The 18035-nt window shown below is 38.2% G+C and overlaps 1 protein-coding gene across 1 annotated transcript; it reads right to left on the reverse strand.

Moving 5' to 3' along the window:
• Positions 1 to 4447: 4447 nt before the first annotated feature.
• LOC138085904 (olfactory receptor 10H3-like) lies at positions 4448 to 5392 on the reverse strand. Its single transcript, XM_068980516.1, has one exon. The coding sequence runs from the start codon at positions 5294 to 5296 to the stop codon at positions 4448 to 4450; it is 849 nt and encodes a 282-aa protein (XP_068836617.1). The 5' UTR covers positions 5297 to 5392.
• Positions 5393 to 18035: the final 12643 nt, after the last annotated feature.

Raw genomic sequence — 18035 nt, forward strand, 5'->3', positions numbered from 1 at the left:
AGACAAAGATGCTGCACCTGGTGAGATCAGAGACAGAATCAACAATGGTTAAAGCACAAGCTCTGATGTAGATCAAATGGAAATTTAAGAGCTGTATACTATTTTAAATGTCCTTAATTTATCTGGGTCTCACCATCTTCATCAGTAAAATGGGTGAAATCATAATACTTCTTACTATTCAGTCTTGTGATAAAGATAAACTGAGATTAAACGCTTATGTGTATCAAGTGCTTAAGACACAGTTTGGCCACTGGGTTCTCATTATAACCTTTTCTTTCAAAAGTAAATCATAAAATCAATTCAGAAATATTTCTAATTGACTAGTTTAAACATCAAATATCAAAGTTTTAGGGTAAAATAATATTGGGGTTAAATATACAAATTTAGATATTTTATTAAGAAATTTTATCCAGGAAAAAAGTGTGCTTAAATAAAGTCAAATTAGGTTATTGGAAAAGATTAATAAGATAGAGAGACAGAAAGAGAAGATACTAACAACAAAACATGAAATTAAAATTAGGTAGTAAATATAAATATAATGAATATTGGAAATTAATAAAAATAGTAAAACAGTATGTCAAAAAATATGAAACTCTAGATGAAATGAATGAACTCTTAAAAGAATGTAAAATTCCAAAACTGGCACAAGAAAAATTAGGGGTCCCAGGTACATAAATATTTTTTTAAAGTTTTAGTTAGTTAAAAAGCTTTCCTCCCTAAAATCATTTCCCCAGTTGGGTTTGCAGGTAAGCTCTCTAAACTTTTAAGGAACAGTGGGTGAGTATCATATGCATGTTCTTCAACAAACAGAAAAATACATGAAATTGCCCAGCTCTTTGCATCAGGTTAATGCAATCTTGATTCTAAAACCAGGTAAGAATATTTGTAAGAGAAGATAATTATGAGCCCATTTTATCTACTCATGCAGATTTAAAAATTCATAGTAGGATATAACCCAGTAAAATCTCATGGTAGTAAAAATAATATATTATGATCATGTAGCTTTGATTTATCCTATTAATGACAAGGATGGTTCAACATCAGAAAATCTATCATGTGATTCACTACATGAATAAGCTATAAAAGAAAAATCATATATTTATTATTATTCTAAATAAGGCAGGAATAATGTTCTAATATTCAACTTTTATTCACAATTAAAAAAAAAACTCTTTTGACCATGTGGGAAGGTGACTTTCATAGCTAGATTAAGAATATATACTATAAAGTCCAAAAAAGAGAGGATATTTGTATACAGGGATCTTCTTGATAGCTTAGATGGTAAAGAATCCACCTGCAATGCAAGAGACCCAGTTTCAATACCTGGGTCTAGAAGATCCCCTGGAGAAGAGAATGGCCAACCACTCCAGTATTCTTGCTTGGAGAATTCCATGGACAGAGGAGCCTGGCAGGCTATGGTCCATGGGGTCACGAAGAGTTGGACATGGCCAAGCAACTAACACTTTCACTTTTTCATATGTACACATATAGCTGATTCACTTTGCTGTACAGCAGAAGATATAATAACATAGTAAAGCAACTGAATTGCAATAAAAATAAGTTTAAGAAAAGAAAATGCACCATAAAGCCAGCAAGTAGTTTACTAATGGGGAAACTAGATGCATTATTTTAGGATCAAGAACAAGCCAAGCATACTTACTGTCTCTGCTGTTCTTTAACATGGAACTGAATGTCATGAGGGATGCTACAAGGGAAAAAAGAAGATACATAAGGATTGGAAGGGAAGACTTGAACATCTATCTAGAAAAGATTAAAGAATAAAGATGTAACATGTTAGAACAATAAGAGATCACAAGCTACATAAAGAAAGATCAACTTTCAAAGATTCATGATCTTTCTCATAATATTATATCTAATAATCATCAAAGTATACAATTTAAGTTAAAATTAAGATAAAACTCCCAATAGCAACACCAGCTATACAGAAACCTCTCAAGCATTTTGGTTGCAGGATATCTTTACACTAAAAAATTACTGAGGCCCCTAAAGGGTTTTTGTTTGAGTGGATTGTAACAATTTTTACTATGTTAGAAATTAAAACCAAGAATTAAAAATATTTAATTATTAGTACATTTAAAAGAACACTAATAAAACTAGCACATGCTAGTAACATTTTTTAGTTAAGTAACATTTTCAGAAAAACTTAAGAGTGAGAAGAGTGGCTTTGTTGCACATTTTTTTTAATACACTTAATATCCGCCTTGTAGGAGACAATTTGATGGCAGTGTCTGCTTCTTCATTCAGTCTAAAACATGTTGTTTTAGTTGAAGTAGATGATGAAAAACATTCTCACTCGTAGAATAAGGATCTCACGGACCCGCAGAAAAGTTGTCAGGGACCCCCAGAAGTCTTCACATCACACTCAGAATATCTCTGTTACAAAAACAGCTGGAGTTAACCAGAAATGTAAATACTCCAAAGACTTGAGTCTGAGAACCACCGACCCACAAAGTGCAAAGGTCACCTGCATTGGGTGAGAGCTAAAGACTCAGATGGACAAACTGAGAAGACCTCAGGGAGCCTCCCAAGATGGAGCTCTTCCCTAACGACCTTCTCCCCAGGACTGACCTCCATCCCCAGGCTGGGCAATGCTTGCCACAACTGTAGGGTTCTTCCTTCCTACCATTCCCTCCAGGTCTCCCTCAGCCTGGCCTGCCTTTTCCATGAAGTGGCCAGTAGGGAAGGGCAGAAGAATCTCTGCTGCTTGATGCTATCAGTGGTACCCATAGGCCGGGGTGGGATTGGACCTCCTAGAACAGATACTGTCTGCTTATTTCTGCTGTAGCCTTTCCTGCTGGCTGCTCCCTAGGGTCTCTTCAGGATGCCAGCCTAGAAGATCTGTCTTCAGGGTCTGGAGAGGCTGGGAGGGGCCACAAGGGATCTTCAGGGACTGCTGCCTCTAAATTTCCTCCAAATATCCACACACAAAAAGACTCTCTGCTTTCTGTACTCAGAAATCTCAGCTCATGTTCAGGGCTGAGAAGTTCCCAGTCACTGAGGAGACTAGGTTGGACACAGATAATGTCATCAACTTGGGATCAAGGAAGGGTCAGAGGTAAGGCAGGAGCTGGAGAAATCCCAAGTGGGAATCAGTGACTCTGCCCTGGGGTGAGGGCAGCTGGAGGGCTTCCCAGACAAGGGTAATTGAGAGCTGAATCTTGGGTACTGGTTTCTCTCGGGCATTTTAAGTGTTCAACATCTATGGTCAAACTGGATCATCTTAACTTCTCTTCTCAATAAAATTACACCGTATTCCCATGGTCCTGGTGACCTAGTCACATAGTCTGACATTCACATATGCCTCCTTGTTATGTTATAGAACACAAATATTTGGGGTTTTGGTGTTGTCCTTGATCTCTGACCCTGTGATAAGAGTGTCTTTTGTATGCTAATGAGATGACTGGTGGCTGTGGGTTTATCCTTATAAAACATCTTTTGTTTGCAACTCAAATATTTAACCTCATCTTTTAAGTTAACAATTTACATTCCACAGAGGAATGTGAATTCCTGGATCCTCAATCATATATTCCCCAAAATCAGCATGGGAGTCAAACAGTCCATAGGACTCTATTTATTCACATGTTATGTAACCTCCACCAACATTTCCTTTCTGCATAATGAATACCTGTAGGTAGCCTCTGATCTCTCTTTGTGCCATCTTGAGATAGCCCTCTGCCCTTTAAACACACTACCCAAAAAGATACAACTTTAACACAGTAATGAGAAATGTATGTGTTACTGAAAGTTAAGTGTGGGAAAAAGATTTCTGTAAGACATGAGCTAACAACACACTTTTAATATGTGTACGTGCTTACCTAAGCACTGATGCCTCTTCCCTTTCTCCTTCCCTCTATCACCCTTCTTTCTCCTCTAAATCACTCTTTCTTTTTTACTTTCTCCCCCTCCTTCATTTTTGCTTCTAGTTCTCTCTCATAGCCCTGTAATTAATAAACAATTGCCATGGAGACAAATAATGAATTCTTTTTTAATTTTACATTTGTCATAGCTAAAAAGATAGTTATAAAACACTGGACAACTGTGCTTGATATGGAGAAAATTTTCAATGTTTGTTGGTTTTTATAATTATTTTCTGTTATTGTTTTTTATTTTATATTAGTGGGTAAAGAGAAAAATTAAGTCTTTTCTTGCTTGTCCATTCAGAAAGAACCATGGGCATCAGGGCCAACACTCATTCATGAGATACTCCTTACTTGATCATAGATACATGTCCTAAGCCATAGATGATGGGATGGAGTTTATTACATAGTGTCATGAAAGAGTGGTGCCAGAAGGACACCTTCCTAACGGAGGAAAAATAAATAGCTAGTATGGAGTGTAGACATTTTAACACATCTGAATCCTTACCATAGTTCTACGGAGACAAATGTTATGATCCTAGCCCTTTTCTTCACCACCAAACTGGTCATCAGGAGCTTAAAGAAGAGAACTTTCTGCGGAAGTTTCTCTGTATGGCGTTCTTCAGCTCCTTATTCCTGAGACTGAAAATGATGGGGCTAAGAAAGGGGGTGAAGACCGTGTAGGTGGTGGCCAGCAGAGTGTTACTGTCCATGGAATGGGGGCCTTTGGGCTTGAGGTAGATGATGGAGGCAAAACCGTAGTGCACGACCACGATGGTGAGGTGGGAGACACAGGTGGAGAAGGTCTTGTGCCGGCCCTCAGCGGAGGGGATCCTCAGGATGGCAGCCACGATGAAGACATAGGAGAGGACGATGAGGAGCAAGCACCCCATCAGGGCCGTGACACAGACCAGGATCACACCCATGGTTACAGAGGCTGTCCCCTCCCCACAGGCCAGCTTCAAGAGGGCAAGGACATGACAGGCAAAATGGTAAATCTTATTAGACCCACAGAAGGTGAGATGGAAAACTATCAGTGTCACCATCATCCCCATGACCGAGCCACCAGCCCAGCACCAGGACACAAGGCGGGCACAGTCACGGGGGCTCATGAGCACGTTGTAGCGCAGGGGGTGGCAGATGGCCACGTAGCGGTCGTAGCCCATGATCATGAGCAGGAAGGAGTGGGTGAAGCCAAACGTGAAGGAGAAGAACATCTGGCTGGCACAGGCCCCAAAGGTGATGGAGCGGTGGGTGGAGAGCATGTCCGCCAGCATGCGCGGGGTGACCGCGACAGTGAACAGGATCTCGGAGACGGAGAGGGCGCACAGGAAGAGGTACATGGGGGTGTGGAGGCTGCGCTCCCTCCAGATGGTGCCCATGATGAGCAGGTTGCCCAGCAGCGTGAACAGGTACATCAACAGGTACAGCAGGAAGAAGGTGGGCAGGAGCTGCTGAGGGAAGTGGGAGAAGCCGATGAGGATGAACTCAGACACTGTGCTGCAGTTCTGAGCAGACAAAGATGCTGCATCTGAGGAGATCAGAAACAAGATGAAGGCCCAGTGGTTACAACAGAGGCTCTAACATAGGTTAAATGATAATTGAAGACTTCTGTACTATATAACTACCTTCTTAATTTTTCTGGGTCTCAAAATTTTCATCAGTAAGATGGAATAAATCATAATAACTGTTGTCATCCCATAATGTGATAAAAATAAAATGAGATCAGTATATTAAATGCTGAAGACATAGTTTAGCTCCTGAGTTTTCCACAGAGACTACAAAATGAAAAGTTTTCATTTTTTTTTGGAGGCATTGAAGACAAACATAGATGATCAGGATCATATTCTCTTGAATAATGTACCTATTATAGGAAATACTTATTTGGTTCTCAAGGTTGTTAAATGTTTTTCCTCTGAGAATATTTGTCTTTTAATTGATAATTTAATACATTCATTTTATTTTAATACTATGTTAATGGTACTCTTTTTTATGTGTTGTTTCATATAGACATTTACTGTTCTAAATGAGCTGAACAGAAAGTTTGAAAATAAGTCGATGGAAGAATATATGCCAGAAAAAATGTACCAAATGACAGCTGAGACAGTAATTTTGAAAACAGACAAAATGAAATTTAAAGAAACAATAATTGCCTTCCATTTATAATTGTAATTCAAAGCATCAGGTTTCCATTGAGAAATCTTCTGAGAAAGAAACCAAGCTTAGGACATCTTATGCCAGTGTGAAAGGGAACTTTCAGTAAGTAATGGCTTAATGTTAAATGCATGCCAGAGCCAGATTGCAAATGTGCCCACTGGTCAAAGCTGATTGCCAGAACGAGGGATCATTGTACAAAGAATGGAGGAACAAGCTAAATGACACCACGAAGGTGCAATCAGACAAATCTAAAGATGGAACATGCTACAGAACAATTGATTTTGTAATGTAGATATCACTCTCACTAAAGAATATGGAAAATTCAAGGGACATAACAAGCAATTGCAATATACAGTCCTAGCTAGGTTAGATGAGCCAGTGTAAATTAATTTTAAGGCAACATGGAAGTTTTCATTATGTTATGAATGAATAATTAGGTATAAATAATGTGAGATCATTATTAGCTTAATTATTGAGCAGGCCAAAAAGTTTATTCAGGTTTTTCTGTAATATCTTCTGGAAAAACCTGAATGAACTCTTTGGCAAACCCAATCTTAATTTTAAATGTGATCTTGTGATTTTGTGCCTGATTGTAAAAGCATTCTTAGTTTAAATGCAGACTGAAATCAAAAATTACACAGACACACACACATCCACACTCCAAGGGAAAAAGAAAATTATTTTATTAAGTATAGAAGAACATCAAAATGACTGGCATAAATATCACTAATCTATGTAACTGTATACTTTGGAATAGGAAGTAATAAATAATCAGCATATTTTCAGGGAATAGATATAAACAGGAAAAGATAAATCAATATAAGATAGATAGATGCAGTATGTAGCTAGATTTGCTCAAAGTGTAGAAAGGCAACTTGTGAATTATTAATTAGAACACAATTAATAACATTTGTAAATGGTGACTTAGTAAAGAATCTGCCTACAATGTGTGAGACTTGGGTTCTATCCCTGGGTTGAGAAGATCCCCTAGGGAGGGCACAGTAACCCACTCCAGTATTCTTGCCTGGAGAATCCTCGTGGACAGAGGTGCCTGGCAGGCTACAGTCCATGGGATTGAAAATAGTTGGACATGAGTGAGTGACTAAGCACAGAACAGCATAAATTAGTTATTGGATATATTTAGACTCCTCAATAAAGAGATATTGAACATTTTTTATAAGAGTTCAGGGAACTTTTACAAAAACTGAACTTGTATATAGGACAAAAAGACATTTCCCACGAATTTCAAGTATAAATACGATGTAGATTATAGTGCATTAAAAGGAGACATTGTTGAGCAGTAGCTTCTTAGATCCATTGTGTTTGGGAGCTAAAGGTTGTATTAAATAGTAAAATGTAAAGTAAATTTTAATACTTTATAAAATTTTATAATTAAATAATTCAAGCACCTAATGTCAAATTTTAAACTAAATTTGTACTATGAAAAAATACACAGCTTTCAATATATTTATGGAGAAATTTTTACAAGAAAAAAGTCATTCTTTATAAAATCAAAATCAGGTTGTTGTAAAAGATTAAAACAAGGAGAAGATACCAATAAGAAAACAAAAAAATTAAAATTGAAGAATAACTAGAGAAATAATGGATATTTTTTAATTAATAAAAATAGAAAAATACAAGTTAGGAAATTTTAAATAATACACTGAGGAAATAAGTTTAGAATATATAGGGAAATGAAGCTTAGAAAACTATAAAATTCCAAATCTGGTGCAAGAAAAAAATAGAGACCTTGGGGACTCAAGTCAATTTTGACGAAACTGAAATATTTGATGAAATACAGTCATTCCTCAATAACCTTGGCCCCAGTGGGTTTTCAGGTAACCGCTCTTAAATTTTTAAGGAACATTTGAGGAGTATCTTATACTCATTTTTAAAAGCCAGAAAAATCATATGGAGTACGCTCTTCCCATTTCATTAAGTTAATGCAATCTTGGTTCTAAGTCAGGTTGAATGTTAATAAGAAATGAAAATGATGGGTCCATTTCACCTACCCATGCAGAGTTTTAAAAATTAAATGTTCTTGCCTGGAGAATCCCAGGGACGGGGGAGCTTGGTGGACTGCTGTCTATGGGGTCTCACAGAGTTGGACACGACTGAAGCGACTTAGCAGCAGCAGCAGCAGCAGCAGCAAGAAGACATAGCCTAGTCAAATCCATTCTTTTTTCAAAAATAGCATATGATGATAAAGTGTTTTGACTTCTCCCATACATGACAAGAATGGTGCAACATCAGAAAACCTACCATCTGACTCATCAGGTGAATAAAACAAAAAAAAATCATATAATTATTTCTATCAAGGCAGGAATCTATTTCCTAAAATTCCAGTCCTATATACATATATTTCTTAAGGTAATGATATGCAAAATCTTTATTTTCATAATCTTTGGACAAGGCAATAGAACAAATTTGGGTTAAGCTCCAGATCCCAAACAAAATCTTGGAGGACCTATAGGATTGATGGGGGAGAGTCACTAAGATCAGATCCATACTGCTTCCAGTCCTATATTTATGATTTTAAAAATTGGCATCTATTTAATATAAGTATTAGTATATATACATAAGACATTGTTTTATACATACAACATAATGAATGATATATATATGTGTGTGTGTATATATATATGTACATATATATTTATATATACACACACAATCATTTATGATTTTAAAAAGCCTCTGCAAAATGTTACGGAAAGGGATTTTCTTAGCTAGGTAAAGAATACGCACTATAGGTACTGGTGCAAAACAGACACATGCAATCAATGGAACCGAATGGAGAGATCATAAATGAACCCACACACCTATGTTCATTTAATCTATGACAAAATAGGCCAGAATATAAATTGTAGAAAAGAAAGGCTCTTCAATAAGTGTTGCTGGAGAAACTGAACTAGATGTAAAACAATGAAATTAGAACATTTTCCCACAATGTATTAAAAAAATAAACGGAAATGGATTAAAGACGTAAATGTCTTTACATCTCCCACCAAACTCCTGGGAGAAAACATGGGCAGAACATGTTTGACATAAATTATAGCAATATTTTTGTCTCCTAGACCAAAAGAAAAAGCAAAAGTAAGTAAATGGAACCTAATTAACTTTAAAAGGTTTTGCAGAGCAAAGGAAACATGGACAAAACAAGAAAACAGCCTACAGAATGGAAGAAAACATGACTGAAAAGGGTTAGTATCCAAAACATACATCTCAATATCAAAAACAACCTAATCAAAAAATAGGTAGAAGATCTCAGTCATCAGTTTTCCAAAGAAGACATACAGTTGGCTAACAGGAACAGGAAAAGATGTTCAACCTTGCTGATTATTAGAGAAATGCAAACAATAAAAAGAGCTATCACTGCGCATCTGTCAGAAGGGCTATCAACAAAGTCTACAAATAACAAATGTTGGAGATGATGTGAAGAAAAGGAAACACTTGTACGTTGTTTGTGGCAATGCAACTTGGTACAGCCACTATGAAAAGCAGTGTAGAAGTTCCTAAGAAAAAAACTAAAAATAGAACTACCATATCATTCAGCAATTCCACTCCTGGTTATACATTTGGATGAAATGGAAACACTTATGTGAAAATATACATGCACCTCAGTGTTCATAGCAGGACATTTTACAATAGCCATGATTTGGAGTATCCCAAGTGCCCAAACAGCAGATAGATGGATGGCTTAAGAAGATTAATAATATTATTAATATAAATAATATATGCAATGGAATATTATTCAGCCATGAAAAGAATGGAATTCTGCCACTTGCAACAGCTGGGTGGACCCAGACAATATTATGCTTGTGAAATAAGAAAGAGAAACACAAATATTGTGTGATATCACTTATAAGTGTAATCCAAAGACTAATACACACAAATGTATATGTAAAACAGAGACAGACTCACAGGTACAGAAAACAAACTAGTGAGTACCAAAGGGGTGAGGGAAGAGGTGAGGGAAAAACTAAGGGTAGGGCATTGAGAGTTACCAACTTTTGTGTATAAATAGATAAGCAACAAAGACACATTGTATAGCACAGGAAATTATAGCCATTGCCTTGTAAATGGACTGCAGCCTACTAGGGTCTAGCCTCCGTCCATGGGATTTTCCAGGCAAGAGTACTGGAGTGGGGTGCCATTGCCTTCTACCATAATAACCTTTAACAGAATGTAATTTGTAAAATTAATGGGTCACTATGCTGGACACCAGAAGCTTGTGTAACACTGTGAAACTCAACTGCATTTCAATGCAAAAACACCTTAAAACAGAATATATGCTACAAAACTAGCAAATAGGTTACTAATGGAGAACTTTAGATGCATTATTTTAGGAGCAAGAATCCAAGGTTACTTACTGTCTCTGCTGTCCTTTAACATGGAACTGAAAGCCTTGAGCAGTGCACTAACAAAAGGAAAAGAGAAGGCATGCAAGGTTGGAAGGGAATAAACACGATTATGCACATAAAGCAGTTGAAAGAATGAAAAGGAAGTTAATTAGAACAAAAGAAGCACAGAGTTTCAGAAGGCAAGATTGACAACAAAGAAACATAGTATTTCTCATAGTATTATACCAGTAATCATTCAATACATATAATTTAAGTCAAGTAGGATAAGACAGGGCAAAGGCTAATAGAGTTTTGCCAAGAGAATAGACTGGTCATAGCAAACACCCTCTTTCAACAACACAAGAGATGACTCTACAAATGGACATCACTAGATGGTCAATACTGAAATCAGATTGATTATATTCTTTTCAGCCAGAGATGGAGAAAAAACAAGACCGAGAGCTAACTGTGGTTCAGATCATGATCTCCTTATTGCAAAATTCAGACTTGAAGAAAGTAGCGAAAACCAGTAGACCATTTGGATCTAACCTAAATCAAATCTGTTACAATTATACAGTGGAAGTGACAAATAGATTCAAGGGATTAAATCTGATAGACAGAGTGCCTGAAGAACTATGGACGGAGTTTCATGACATGGTACAGGGGGCAGTGATCAAGATCATCCCCCCAAAAAAGAAATGCAAAAAATCAAAATTTTTGTCTGAGGAGGCCTTACAAATAGCTGAGAAAAGAAGAGAAGCTAAAGGCAAAGGAGAAAAGGAAAGATACCCATTCGAATGCAGAGTTCCAAAGAATAGCAAGGAGAGATAAAAAAGTCTACCTCAGTGATCAATGCAAAGAAATAGAGGAAACCAATAGAATGGGAAAGACTAGAGATCTCTTCAAGAAAATTAAAGAAACCAAGGGAACATTTCATGCAAAGATGGGCTTGATAAAGGACAGAAATGGTATGGACCTAACAGAAGCAGAAGATATTAAGAAGAGGTGGCAAGAATACACAGAAGAACTCTATAGAAAAGATCTTCATGACCCAGATAACCATGATGTGATCACTCACCCAGAGCCAGACATCCTGGAACGCAAAGTCAAGTGGGCCTTAGGAAGCATCACTATGAACAAACCTAGTGGAGATGATGGAATTCCAATTGAGTTATTTTGAATCTTAAAAGATGATGCTGTGAAAGTGCTGCACTCAATTTGCCAGTAAATTTGGAAAACTCAGCAGTGGCCACAGGACTGGAAAAGGTCAGTTTTCATTCCAATCTCAAAGAAAGGCAATGCTAAAGAATGTTCAAACCACCACACAATTGCACTCATTTCACACACTAGAAAAGTAATGCTCAAAATTCTCCAAGCCAGGCTTCAACAGTACATGAACCATGAACTTCCAGATGTTCAAGTTGGATTTAGAAAAGGCAGAGGAACCAGAGATCGAATTGCCAACATCTGTTGGATCATCGAAAAAGCAAGAGAATACCAGAAAAATATCTACTTCTGCTTTATTGATTATACCAAAGCCTTTGACTGTGTAGATGACAACAAACTGTGGAAAATTCTTAAAGAGATGGGAATAACAGAACACCTTACCTGCCTTCTGAGAAACCTGTATGCAGGTCAAGAAGCAACAATTAGAACTGGACATGGAACAACAGACTGGTTTCAAATTGGGAAAGGGTTATGTCAAGGCTGTGTATTGTCACCCTGCTTATTTAACTTGTATGCAGAGTACATCAAGTGAAATGCCAGGCTGGATGAGGCACAAGCTTGAATCAAGATTGCTGGGAGAAATATCAATAACCTCAGGTATGCAGATGACCCTACCCTTATGGCAGAAAGTGAAGAAGAACTAAAGAGCCTCTTGATGAAAATGAAAGAGGAGAGTGAAAAAGCTGGCTTAAATCTCAATATTCAAAAAACTTAGATCATGGCATCTGGTCCCATCACTTCATGACAAATAGATGGGAAAACATTGGAAACAGTGAGAGACTTTATTTTCTTGGGCTCCAAAATCACTGCAGATGGTGATTGCAGCCATGAAATTAAAAGATGCTTGCTCCTTGGAGGAAAAGCTGTGAGAAACCTAGACAGCATATTAAAAAGTAGAGACATTATTTTGTCAACAAAGGTTCATTTAGTCAAAGCTATGGTTTTTCCAGTAGTCATGTATGGATGTGAGAATTGGACTATAAATAAAGCTGAGTGCCAAAGAATTGATATTTTTGAACTATGGTGTTGGAGAACACTCTTAACGTCCCTTGGACTGCAGGGATATCAAACCAGTCAATCCAGAGGAAATCATTCCTGAATATTCATTGGAAAGACTGATGTTGAAGCTGAAACTCCAATACTTTGGCCACCTGATGTGAAGAACTGACCCTTTGGAAAGACCCTGATGCTGGGCAAGATTCAAGGCAGGAAGAGAAGGAGATGACAGAGGATGAGATGGTTGAATGGTATCACTGACTCGATGGGCAAGAGTTTGAGCAAGCTCCAGGATGTGGTGATGGACAGGGAAGCCTGGCATGCTGCAGTCCATGGGGTCGCAAAGAGTTGGAAAGACTGAATGACTGAACTGAACTGAGCATAAGACTGTCAGCAATGACACAGACTATAAAGAAAAGCCCTAAACATCTTGTTCTCAGGATACTTGAAACAAAAATTATTGTGTTTGCAAAAGGTCTTTTCTCTGGGTAAGTTATCACTACTGATCTTCACCACTTTAGGAACTGAATCTGAGAAGGATTTAAAATATTTAGTATTAACACATTTCAAAGAACAATAATAAACCCATTACATTTTAATATAGCAATACTTTTAGGAAAGCAGCTGCATTTTCAAAAACTAGTGAGAATAGTGGTCTGGTTTCAGATTTTCTCAAATATGTTTGATTTCTGGCCTACTGCAAGACAACTAGATTCTGGTGTTTGATGCTTAACTTCGTCTGTGGCAATGAAGCATATGACAAAAATACATCCTGACATGAGCTGGGAAAATAAGGACCTGATGGCCCTCTAGAAATGGTCCCTGGAACCCTATGGGTCCTCATATGACATTTTGAAAATCTCTTATACAAAATATCTAGGATTTAACCAAAGACGTGCAATACCTCCTGAGACAAATATTTCAGTCTATAACAAACATGTAGAGGATGACTAGAATACATGTAAAATCATACATACTACTGAATAGGATGATGTAATATGGTAATAATATCTCTTCTTCCCTAAATTATCCTGTCAACACAATTGCATTAACTACTCCATGAATGGATTATAACTTTAATAATTATACTAACCTTCTTCTAAAAATAAAGTCAGAGTGAAACTATACATCTTATAAATTGAAGCAAACAGGAGAAATATTGTATGTCTTCCCAGATATTGTGACACATTGTAGAGTCACAGTCATTTCTGACAATGTGAACCAAGAATAGAAACAGACCCCAGTAAGTTGAATGGATATCTCAGAAAATACCCCATCATTATAAAAAATCTAATATATGATAAACATGGCAACACATATAAAGGAAAAGATGCATTGTTTACTAGTTTCTGGTGGGAAGACTGATTCTTTTATGAAGCAAAATTCATCTGAATTTCTACCCAAGACCACATACAAGGTGGAATCCAGATGGATTCAAGAGATATATATGAAATATAAACCATAAAGTTAATGGGAGGAAGTGTATGAGAAATACTTTGTTGATCAAGCTGTGAGTGGAGAAGGATTTTCTAAACAAAACTTTTAAAGCACCACCCTAAAGGTGACATGAAAACATCAGCGTTTTGAAGTTTGGTTCCACAAAAGATATCCTGAATAAAGTCAAGAAGCAGATGGAAAATTGGTATAAGATCACCTGCATTGTCTAAAACAGGTAACACTCATAAGAAGCATAAAGAAGTAGGACCTTGATATAGGTATGAGCAAAGGATATGAAAAGAGAAATCACAGGAGTTACTCAGGCAAATGAAAAGATGCTCAAAGAAAGGACTGGGGGGAATGAATGAAAGCAACAGAATTTCATTCTGTATATATTCACATGTACATATTCCATTTCTCAAATTGGAAAATGCCATGGTGATTGGGCAATGGGGAGAGGGGAACCCTCCTGCACTGCTGGTTGGAATGTAGAATGGTGAAAATTAAAATATAACATGCTCTGTACACCAGCAAATTCATACCATATCATAACAAATTTGTTAAAATTCATAGAAGTTATAACACAAAGAGAGACTTCTAAGGTAAACTATGAACTTCAGTTAATAATTATTGATCCATTGTAATTGATCCACAGTAAGTGCCAGATTATTACATTTGCTCAATAAGTAACAGCATCCCAGGCATCAAGACACCAGGTATCTGTAGTATCCCTCTGTCCCAAGATCATGACAACCAAGCTATCTCTGAACATGTCCAATGTCAACTGTAGGACAGAACCACCCCAGATTAAGAACTGCTGACCTAGGAGCAGCAAAGCGAGCCTAAGCTGGGTGAGAACCAATGATTCAGAATGGGTAAACAGAGAAGAGCCCCAGCAGCCTCTTGGGAATGAAATCCTCTCTTTTGGACCTTCTCCCCAGTCCTGACTCCATCCCCAGGCTGGCCAGAGCTACCCACAACTGTCTGATTCTGCTTTCCTACCCTCTCCCTTCTGATTGCCCTCAGCCTGGCCTGCCTCTTCCATGAAGCAGTCAGCAGAGAAGGGCAGACGATGCTCTCCTGCCTGATGCTCTCACTGATGCCCGCAAGCAGGGATGGAGTTGCACCTCGGGCTCCTGGAAGTGATCTTGTGTGCTTTATCCCTGCTGTGGGTTTCCAGCAGGCTGCTCCCCAGGAAGCCAACCTAGAAGCTTTGTCCTCAGGGTCTGGGGAGTCGGAGAGGGACTTCAAGGGGCCTTTGGGAGCTTGTAGTGTCTACTCTTTCATCTCATTATCCACATACACAAAGGTCATGAGTCTCTCCTCTGCCCAGAGAGGCATGAGCCCCTGCTGAGGGCTGAGGAGCTCCCAATCTTGGGGGGAGACAGGGCTGGAGACAGATGTCCTCAATCCACTGGGGTCAAGGTAGGGTCAGAGGGAAAGCAGAAGCTGGAGGAGCCAAGAGTGAGATTGTAGGACCGTGTCTTCAGGAGATGACAGCTAGGTGGCTTTTCAGAATAAGAGTCATTTGGAGCTGGGTCTTGGAGAGTCATTTTCCTTGTGTAACATATGTCTTCTGGCCAAATTGGCCAAAAGTTACCTCTTCTTCCAATCAAATTCTATCCTATTCCCATAGTCCTGGTAGTTCAAACCAGAGAGTGTGATATTCACATAGGTCTCCCAATGATGTCATAAAACATAACTATATGGCAGAAAGCGAAGAAGAACTAAAGAATCTCTTGATGAAAGTGAAAGAGAAGAGTGAAAAAGTTGGCTTAAAACTGAACTTTCAGAAAACTAAGATCACGGCATCCAGTCCCATCACTTCATGGCAAATAGATGGGGAAACAGTGGAAACAGTGAGAGACTTTATTTTCTTGGGCTCCAAAATCATTGCAAATGGTGACTGCAGCCATGAAACTAAAAGATGCTTGCTCCTTGGAAGGAAAGCTATGATCAACCTAGACAGCAAATTAAAAAGCAGAAACATTACTTTACCAACAAAGGTGCATTTAGGCAAAGCTATGGTTTTTCCAGTAGTCATGTATGGATGTGAGAGTTGGACTATAAAGAAAGCTGAGCGCCGAAGAATTGATACTTTTGATCTGTAGTGTTGGAGAAGACTCTTGAGTGTCTCTTGGACAGCAAGGAGATCCAACCAGTCTATCCTAAAGGAAATCAGTCCTGAATATCCATTGGAAGAACCGATGCTGAAGTTGAAACTCCAATACTTTGGCCACCTGATGCAAAGAACTGACTCACTAGAAAAGACCCTGATGATGGGCAAGATTGAAGGCAGGAGGAGAAGGGGACGACAGAGGATGTGATGGTTGGATGGCATCACTGACTCAATAGACATGAGTTTGAGTAAGCTCTGAGAGTTTGTGATGGACAGGGAAGCCTGGCGTGCTGCAGTTCATGGGGTCGCAAAGAATCAGACACGACTGAGGGACTAAAGTGACTGACTGATTTGGTCTTTTGGTGTTGTCCTGACCTTCTGATTAGACTGTCTTTTGTACACCAATGACATGACTGGTGGCTGTGGGTTTATCCTCTTATAAAAGGTTTATCTTCTATAAAAGATCTGCCTCAACCCAAATATTTGGCCTCATCTTTGAGTTAATTGACATCCCACATCAGGTTCCCTTTCTTGGTCCTCAGTGATATATATTTCCAAACAGCAGTGTGGGACTCAGATAGACATAAAGTGCCTCATGATTCCCTCCATTCGCATTTGTGTGACTTCCACCAACATTTCCCATCCGCATACTGAAGGTACCCATCTTTGGCCTCTGACCTCTCTTAGTATAATCTTGATACAGCATTCTGTCTTTTAACACACTTCTCAAAGGGGTGAAAGTATAATACAGTAGTAAAAATTGATTTTACTGAAAATTCTGTGTGGGAAAGGAAGATGCCCTGGAGAAAAAAATGGTAACCTACTCCAGTATTCTTGCCCGAAGAATCCCATGGGCAGAGGATAGAGGAGCCCGGCAGGCTACAATCCATGGGGTCACAAGAGTCGGACATGATTTAGCAACTGAACCACCACATGTGTGGGAAAAATAGAAAGAGATTTCCATAAGATGTGGGATAATAACACCTTTTAATATGTCCATGTTCTTACTAAGCACCCATTCCTCTTCTTTTTCTCTCCCCTCCCATTCTTCTCTGTCTCTTCCTTCCTCCCTCCAGCCTCTTTCCTTTCTTCTCTTTCTTCATATGCAGATTGCTCTGTTAACAACCTCCTTCTGTTCCTCTCATCTTGCCCAGATTTTGCCCCATATATGCTTTAATCAATTGAATGATCAGATCTAATGACCTCAAATACTACTTGCCTGCTTTGTCTCTCCCTCTCTGTTTGTCTCTCCCTCACTCTCACAGTTGCTCTCTACTTTGAATTTCTTCCATAGTTCACTCAGTTCAGCTCAACAGAAAGACTTCCTTTTTTGTCTATAACTCCAAAACCAAGTGAGAAACTGTGAACAGTAAGCCATTTTCTCTGATGATTACTTTATTTTCCATTGTACGTGTGTAATAATTAACATATGTCAATAATAATAAAGCACTAGGCACAGTACTTTATGCATAAAATGACTCAATTCTGATGGCATTTATGACTATCTTTAGGTTATTTTGTTTATTCTTATCTTTGAGGATGGGGGAATAAAATCTTCTCCTTGCTGTCTATTCAAGAAGAACCACATATGTCAGGGTCCTCACTCATTCTTCTGGTGGGCCCCACCTGCATATATAAAGATAAGATATTCTTAGGCATAGACAATGGAATGAAGTTCCTCTCACTGGAAACAATTTAAAGATTATGATGATAGAACTTATGGAAGAGAGGGAAATATCAGAGAAAAACAAACAGTGTGCATGAAACTGCATTGGAGTATGGATACTCTACAGACCTGAATCATTGCATGAGTTCTATGGAGACAGACATTATTAAGCCCAAAGCTTCTGTCACACTTCCATACCACGTAACTAGCCA

This window comes from Capricornis sumatraensis, chromosome 9 (assembly GCF_032405125.1).
Source record: "Capricornis sumatraensis isolate serow.1 chromosome 9, serow.2, whole genome shotgun sequence".
NCBI classification, from domain to species: domain Eukaryota; kingdom Metazoa; phylum Chordata; class Mammalia; order Artiodactyla; family Bovidae; genus Capricornis; species Capricornis sumatraensis.

Bases quoted from the DNA above. Each gene is read 5' to 3' on its own strand.
- LOC138085904 (XM_068980516.1), bottom strand. From the start codon at position 5,296: ATGTACCTGTTCACGCTGCTGGGCAACCTGCTCATCATGGGCACCATC.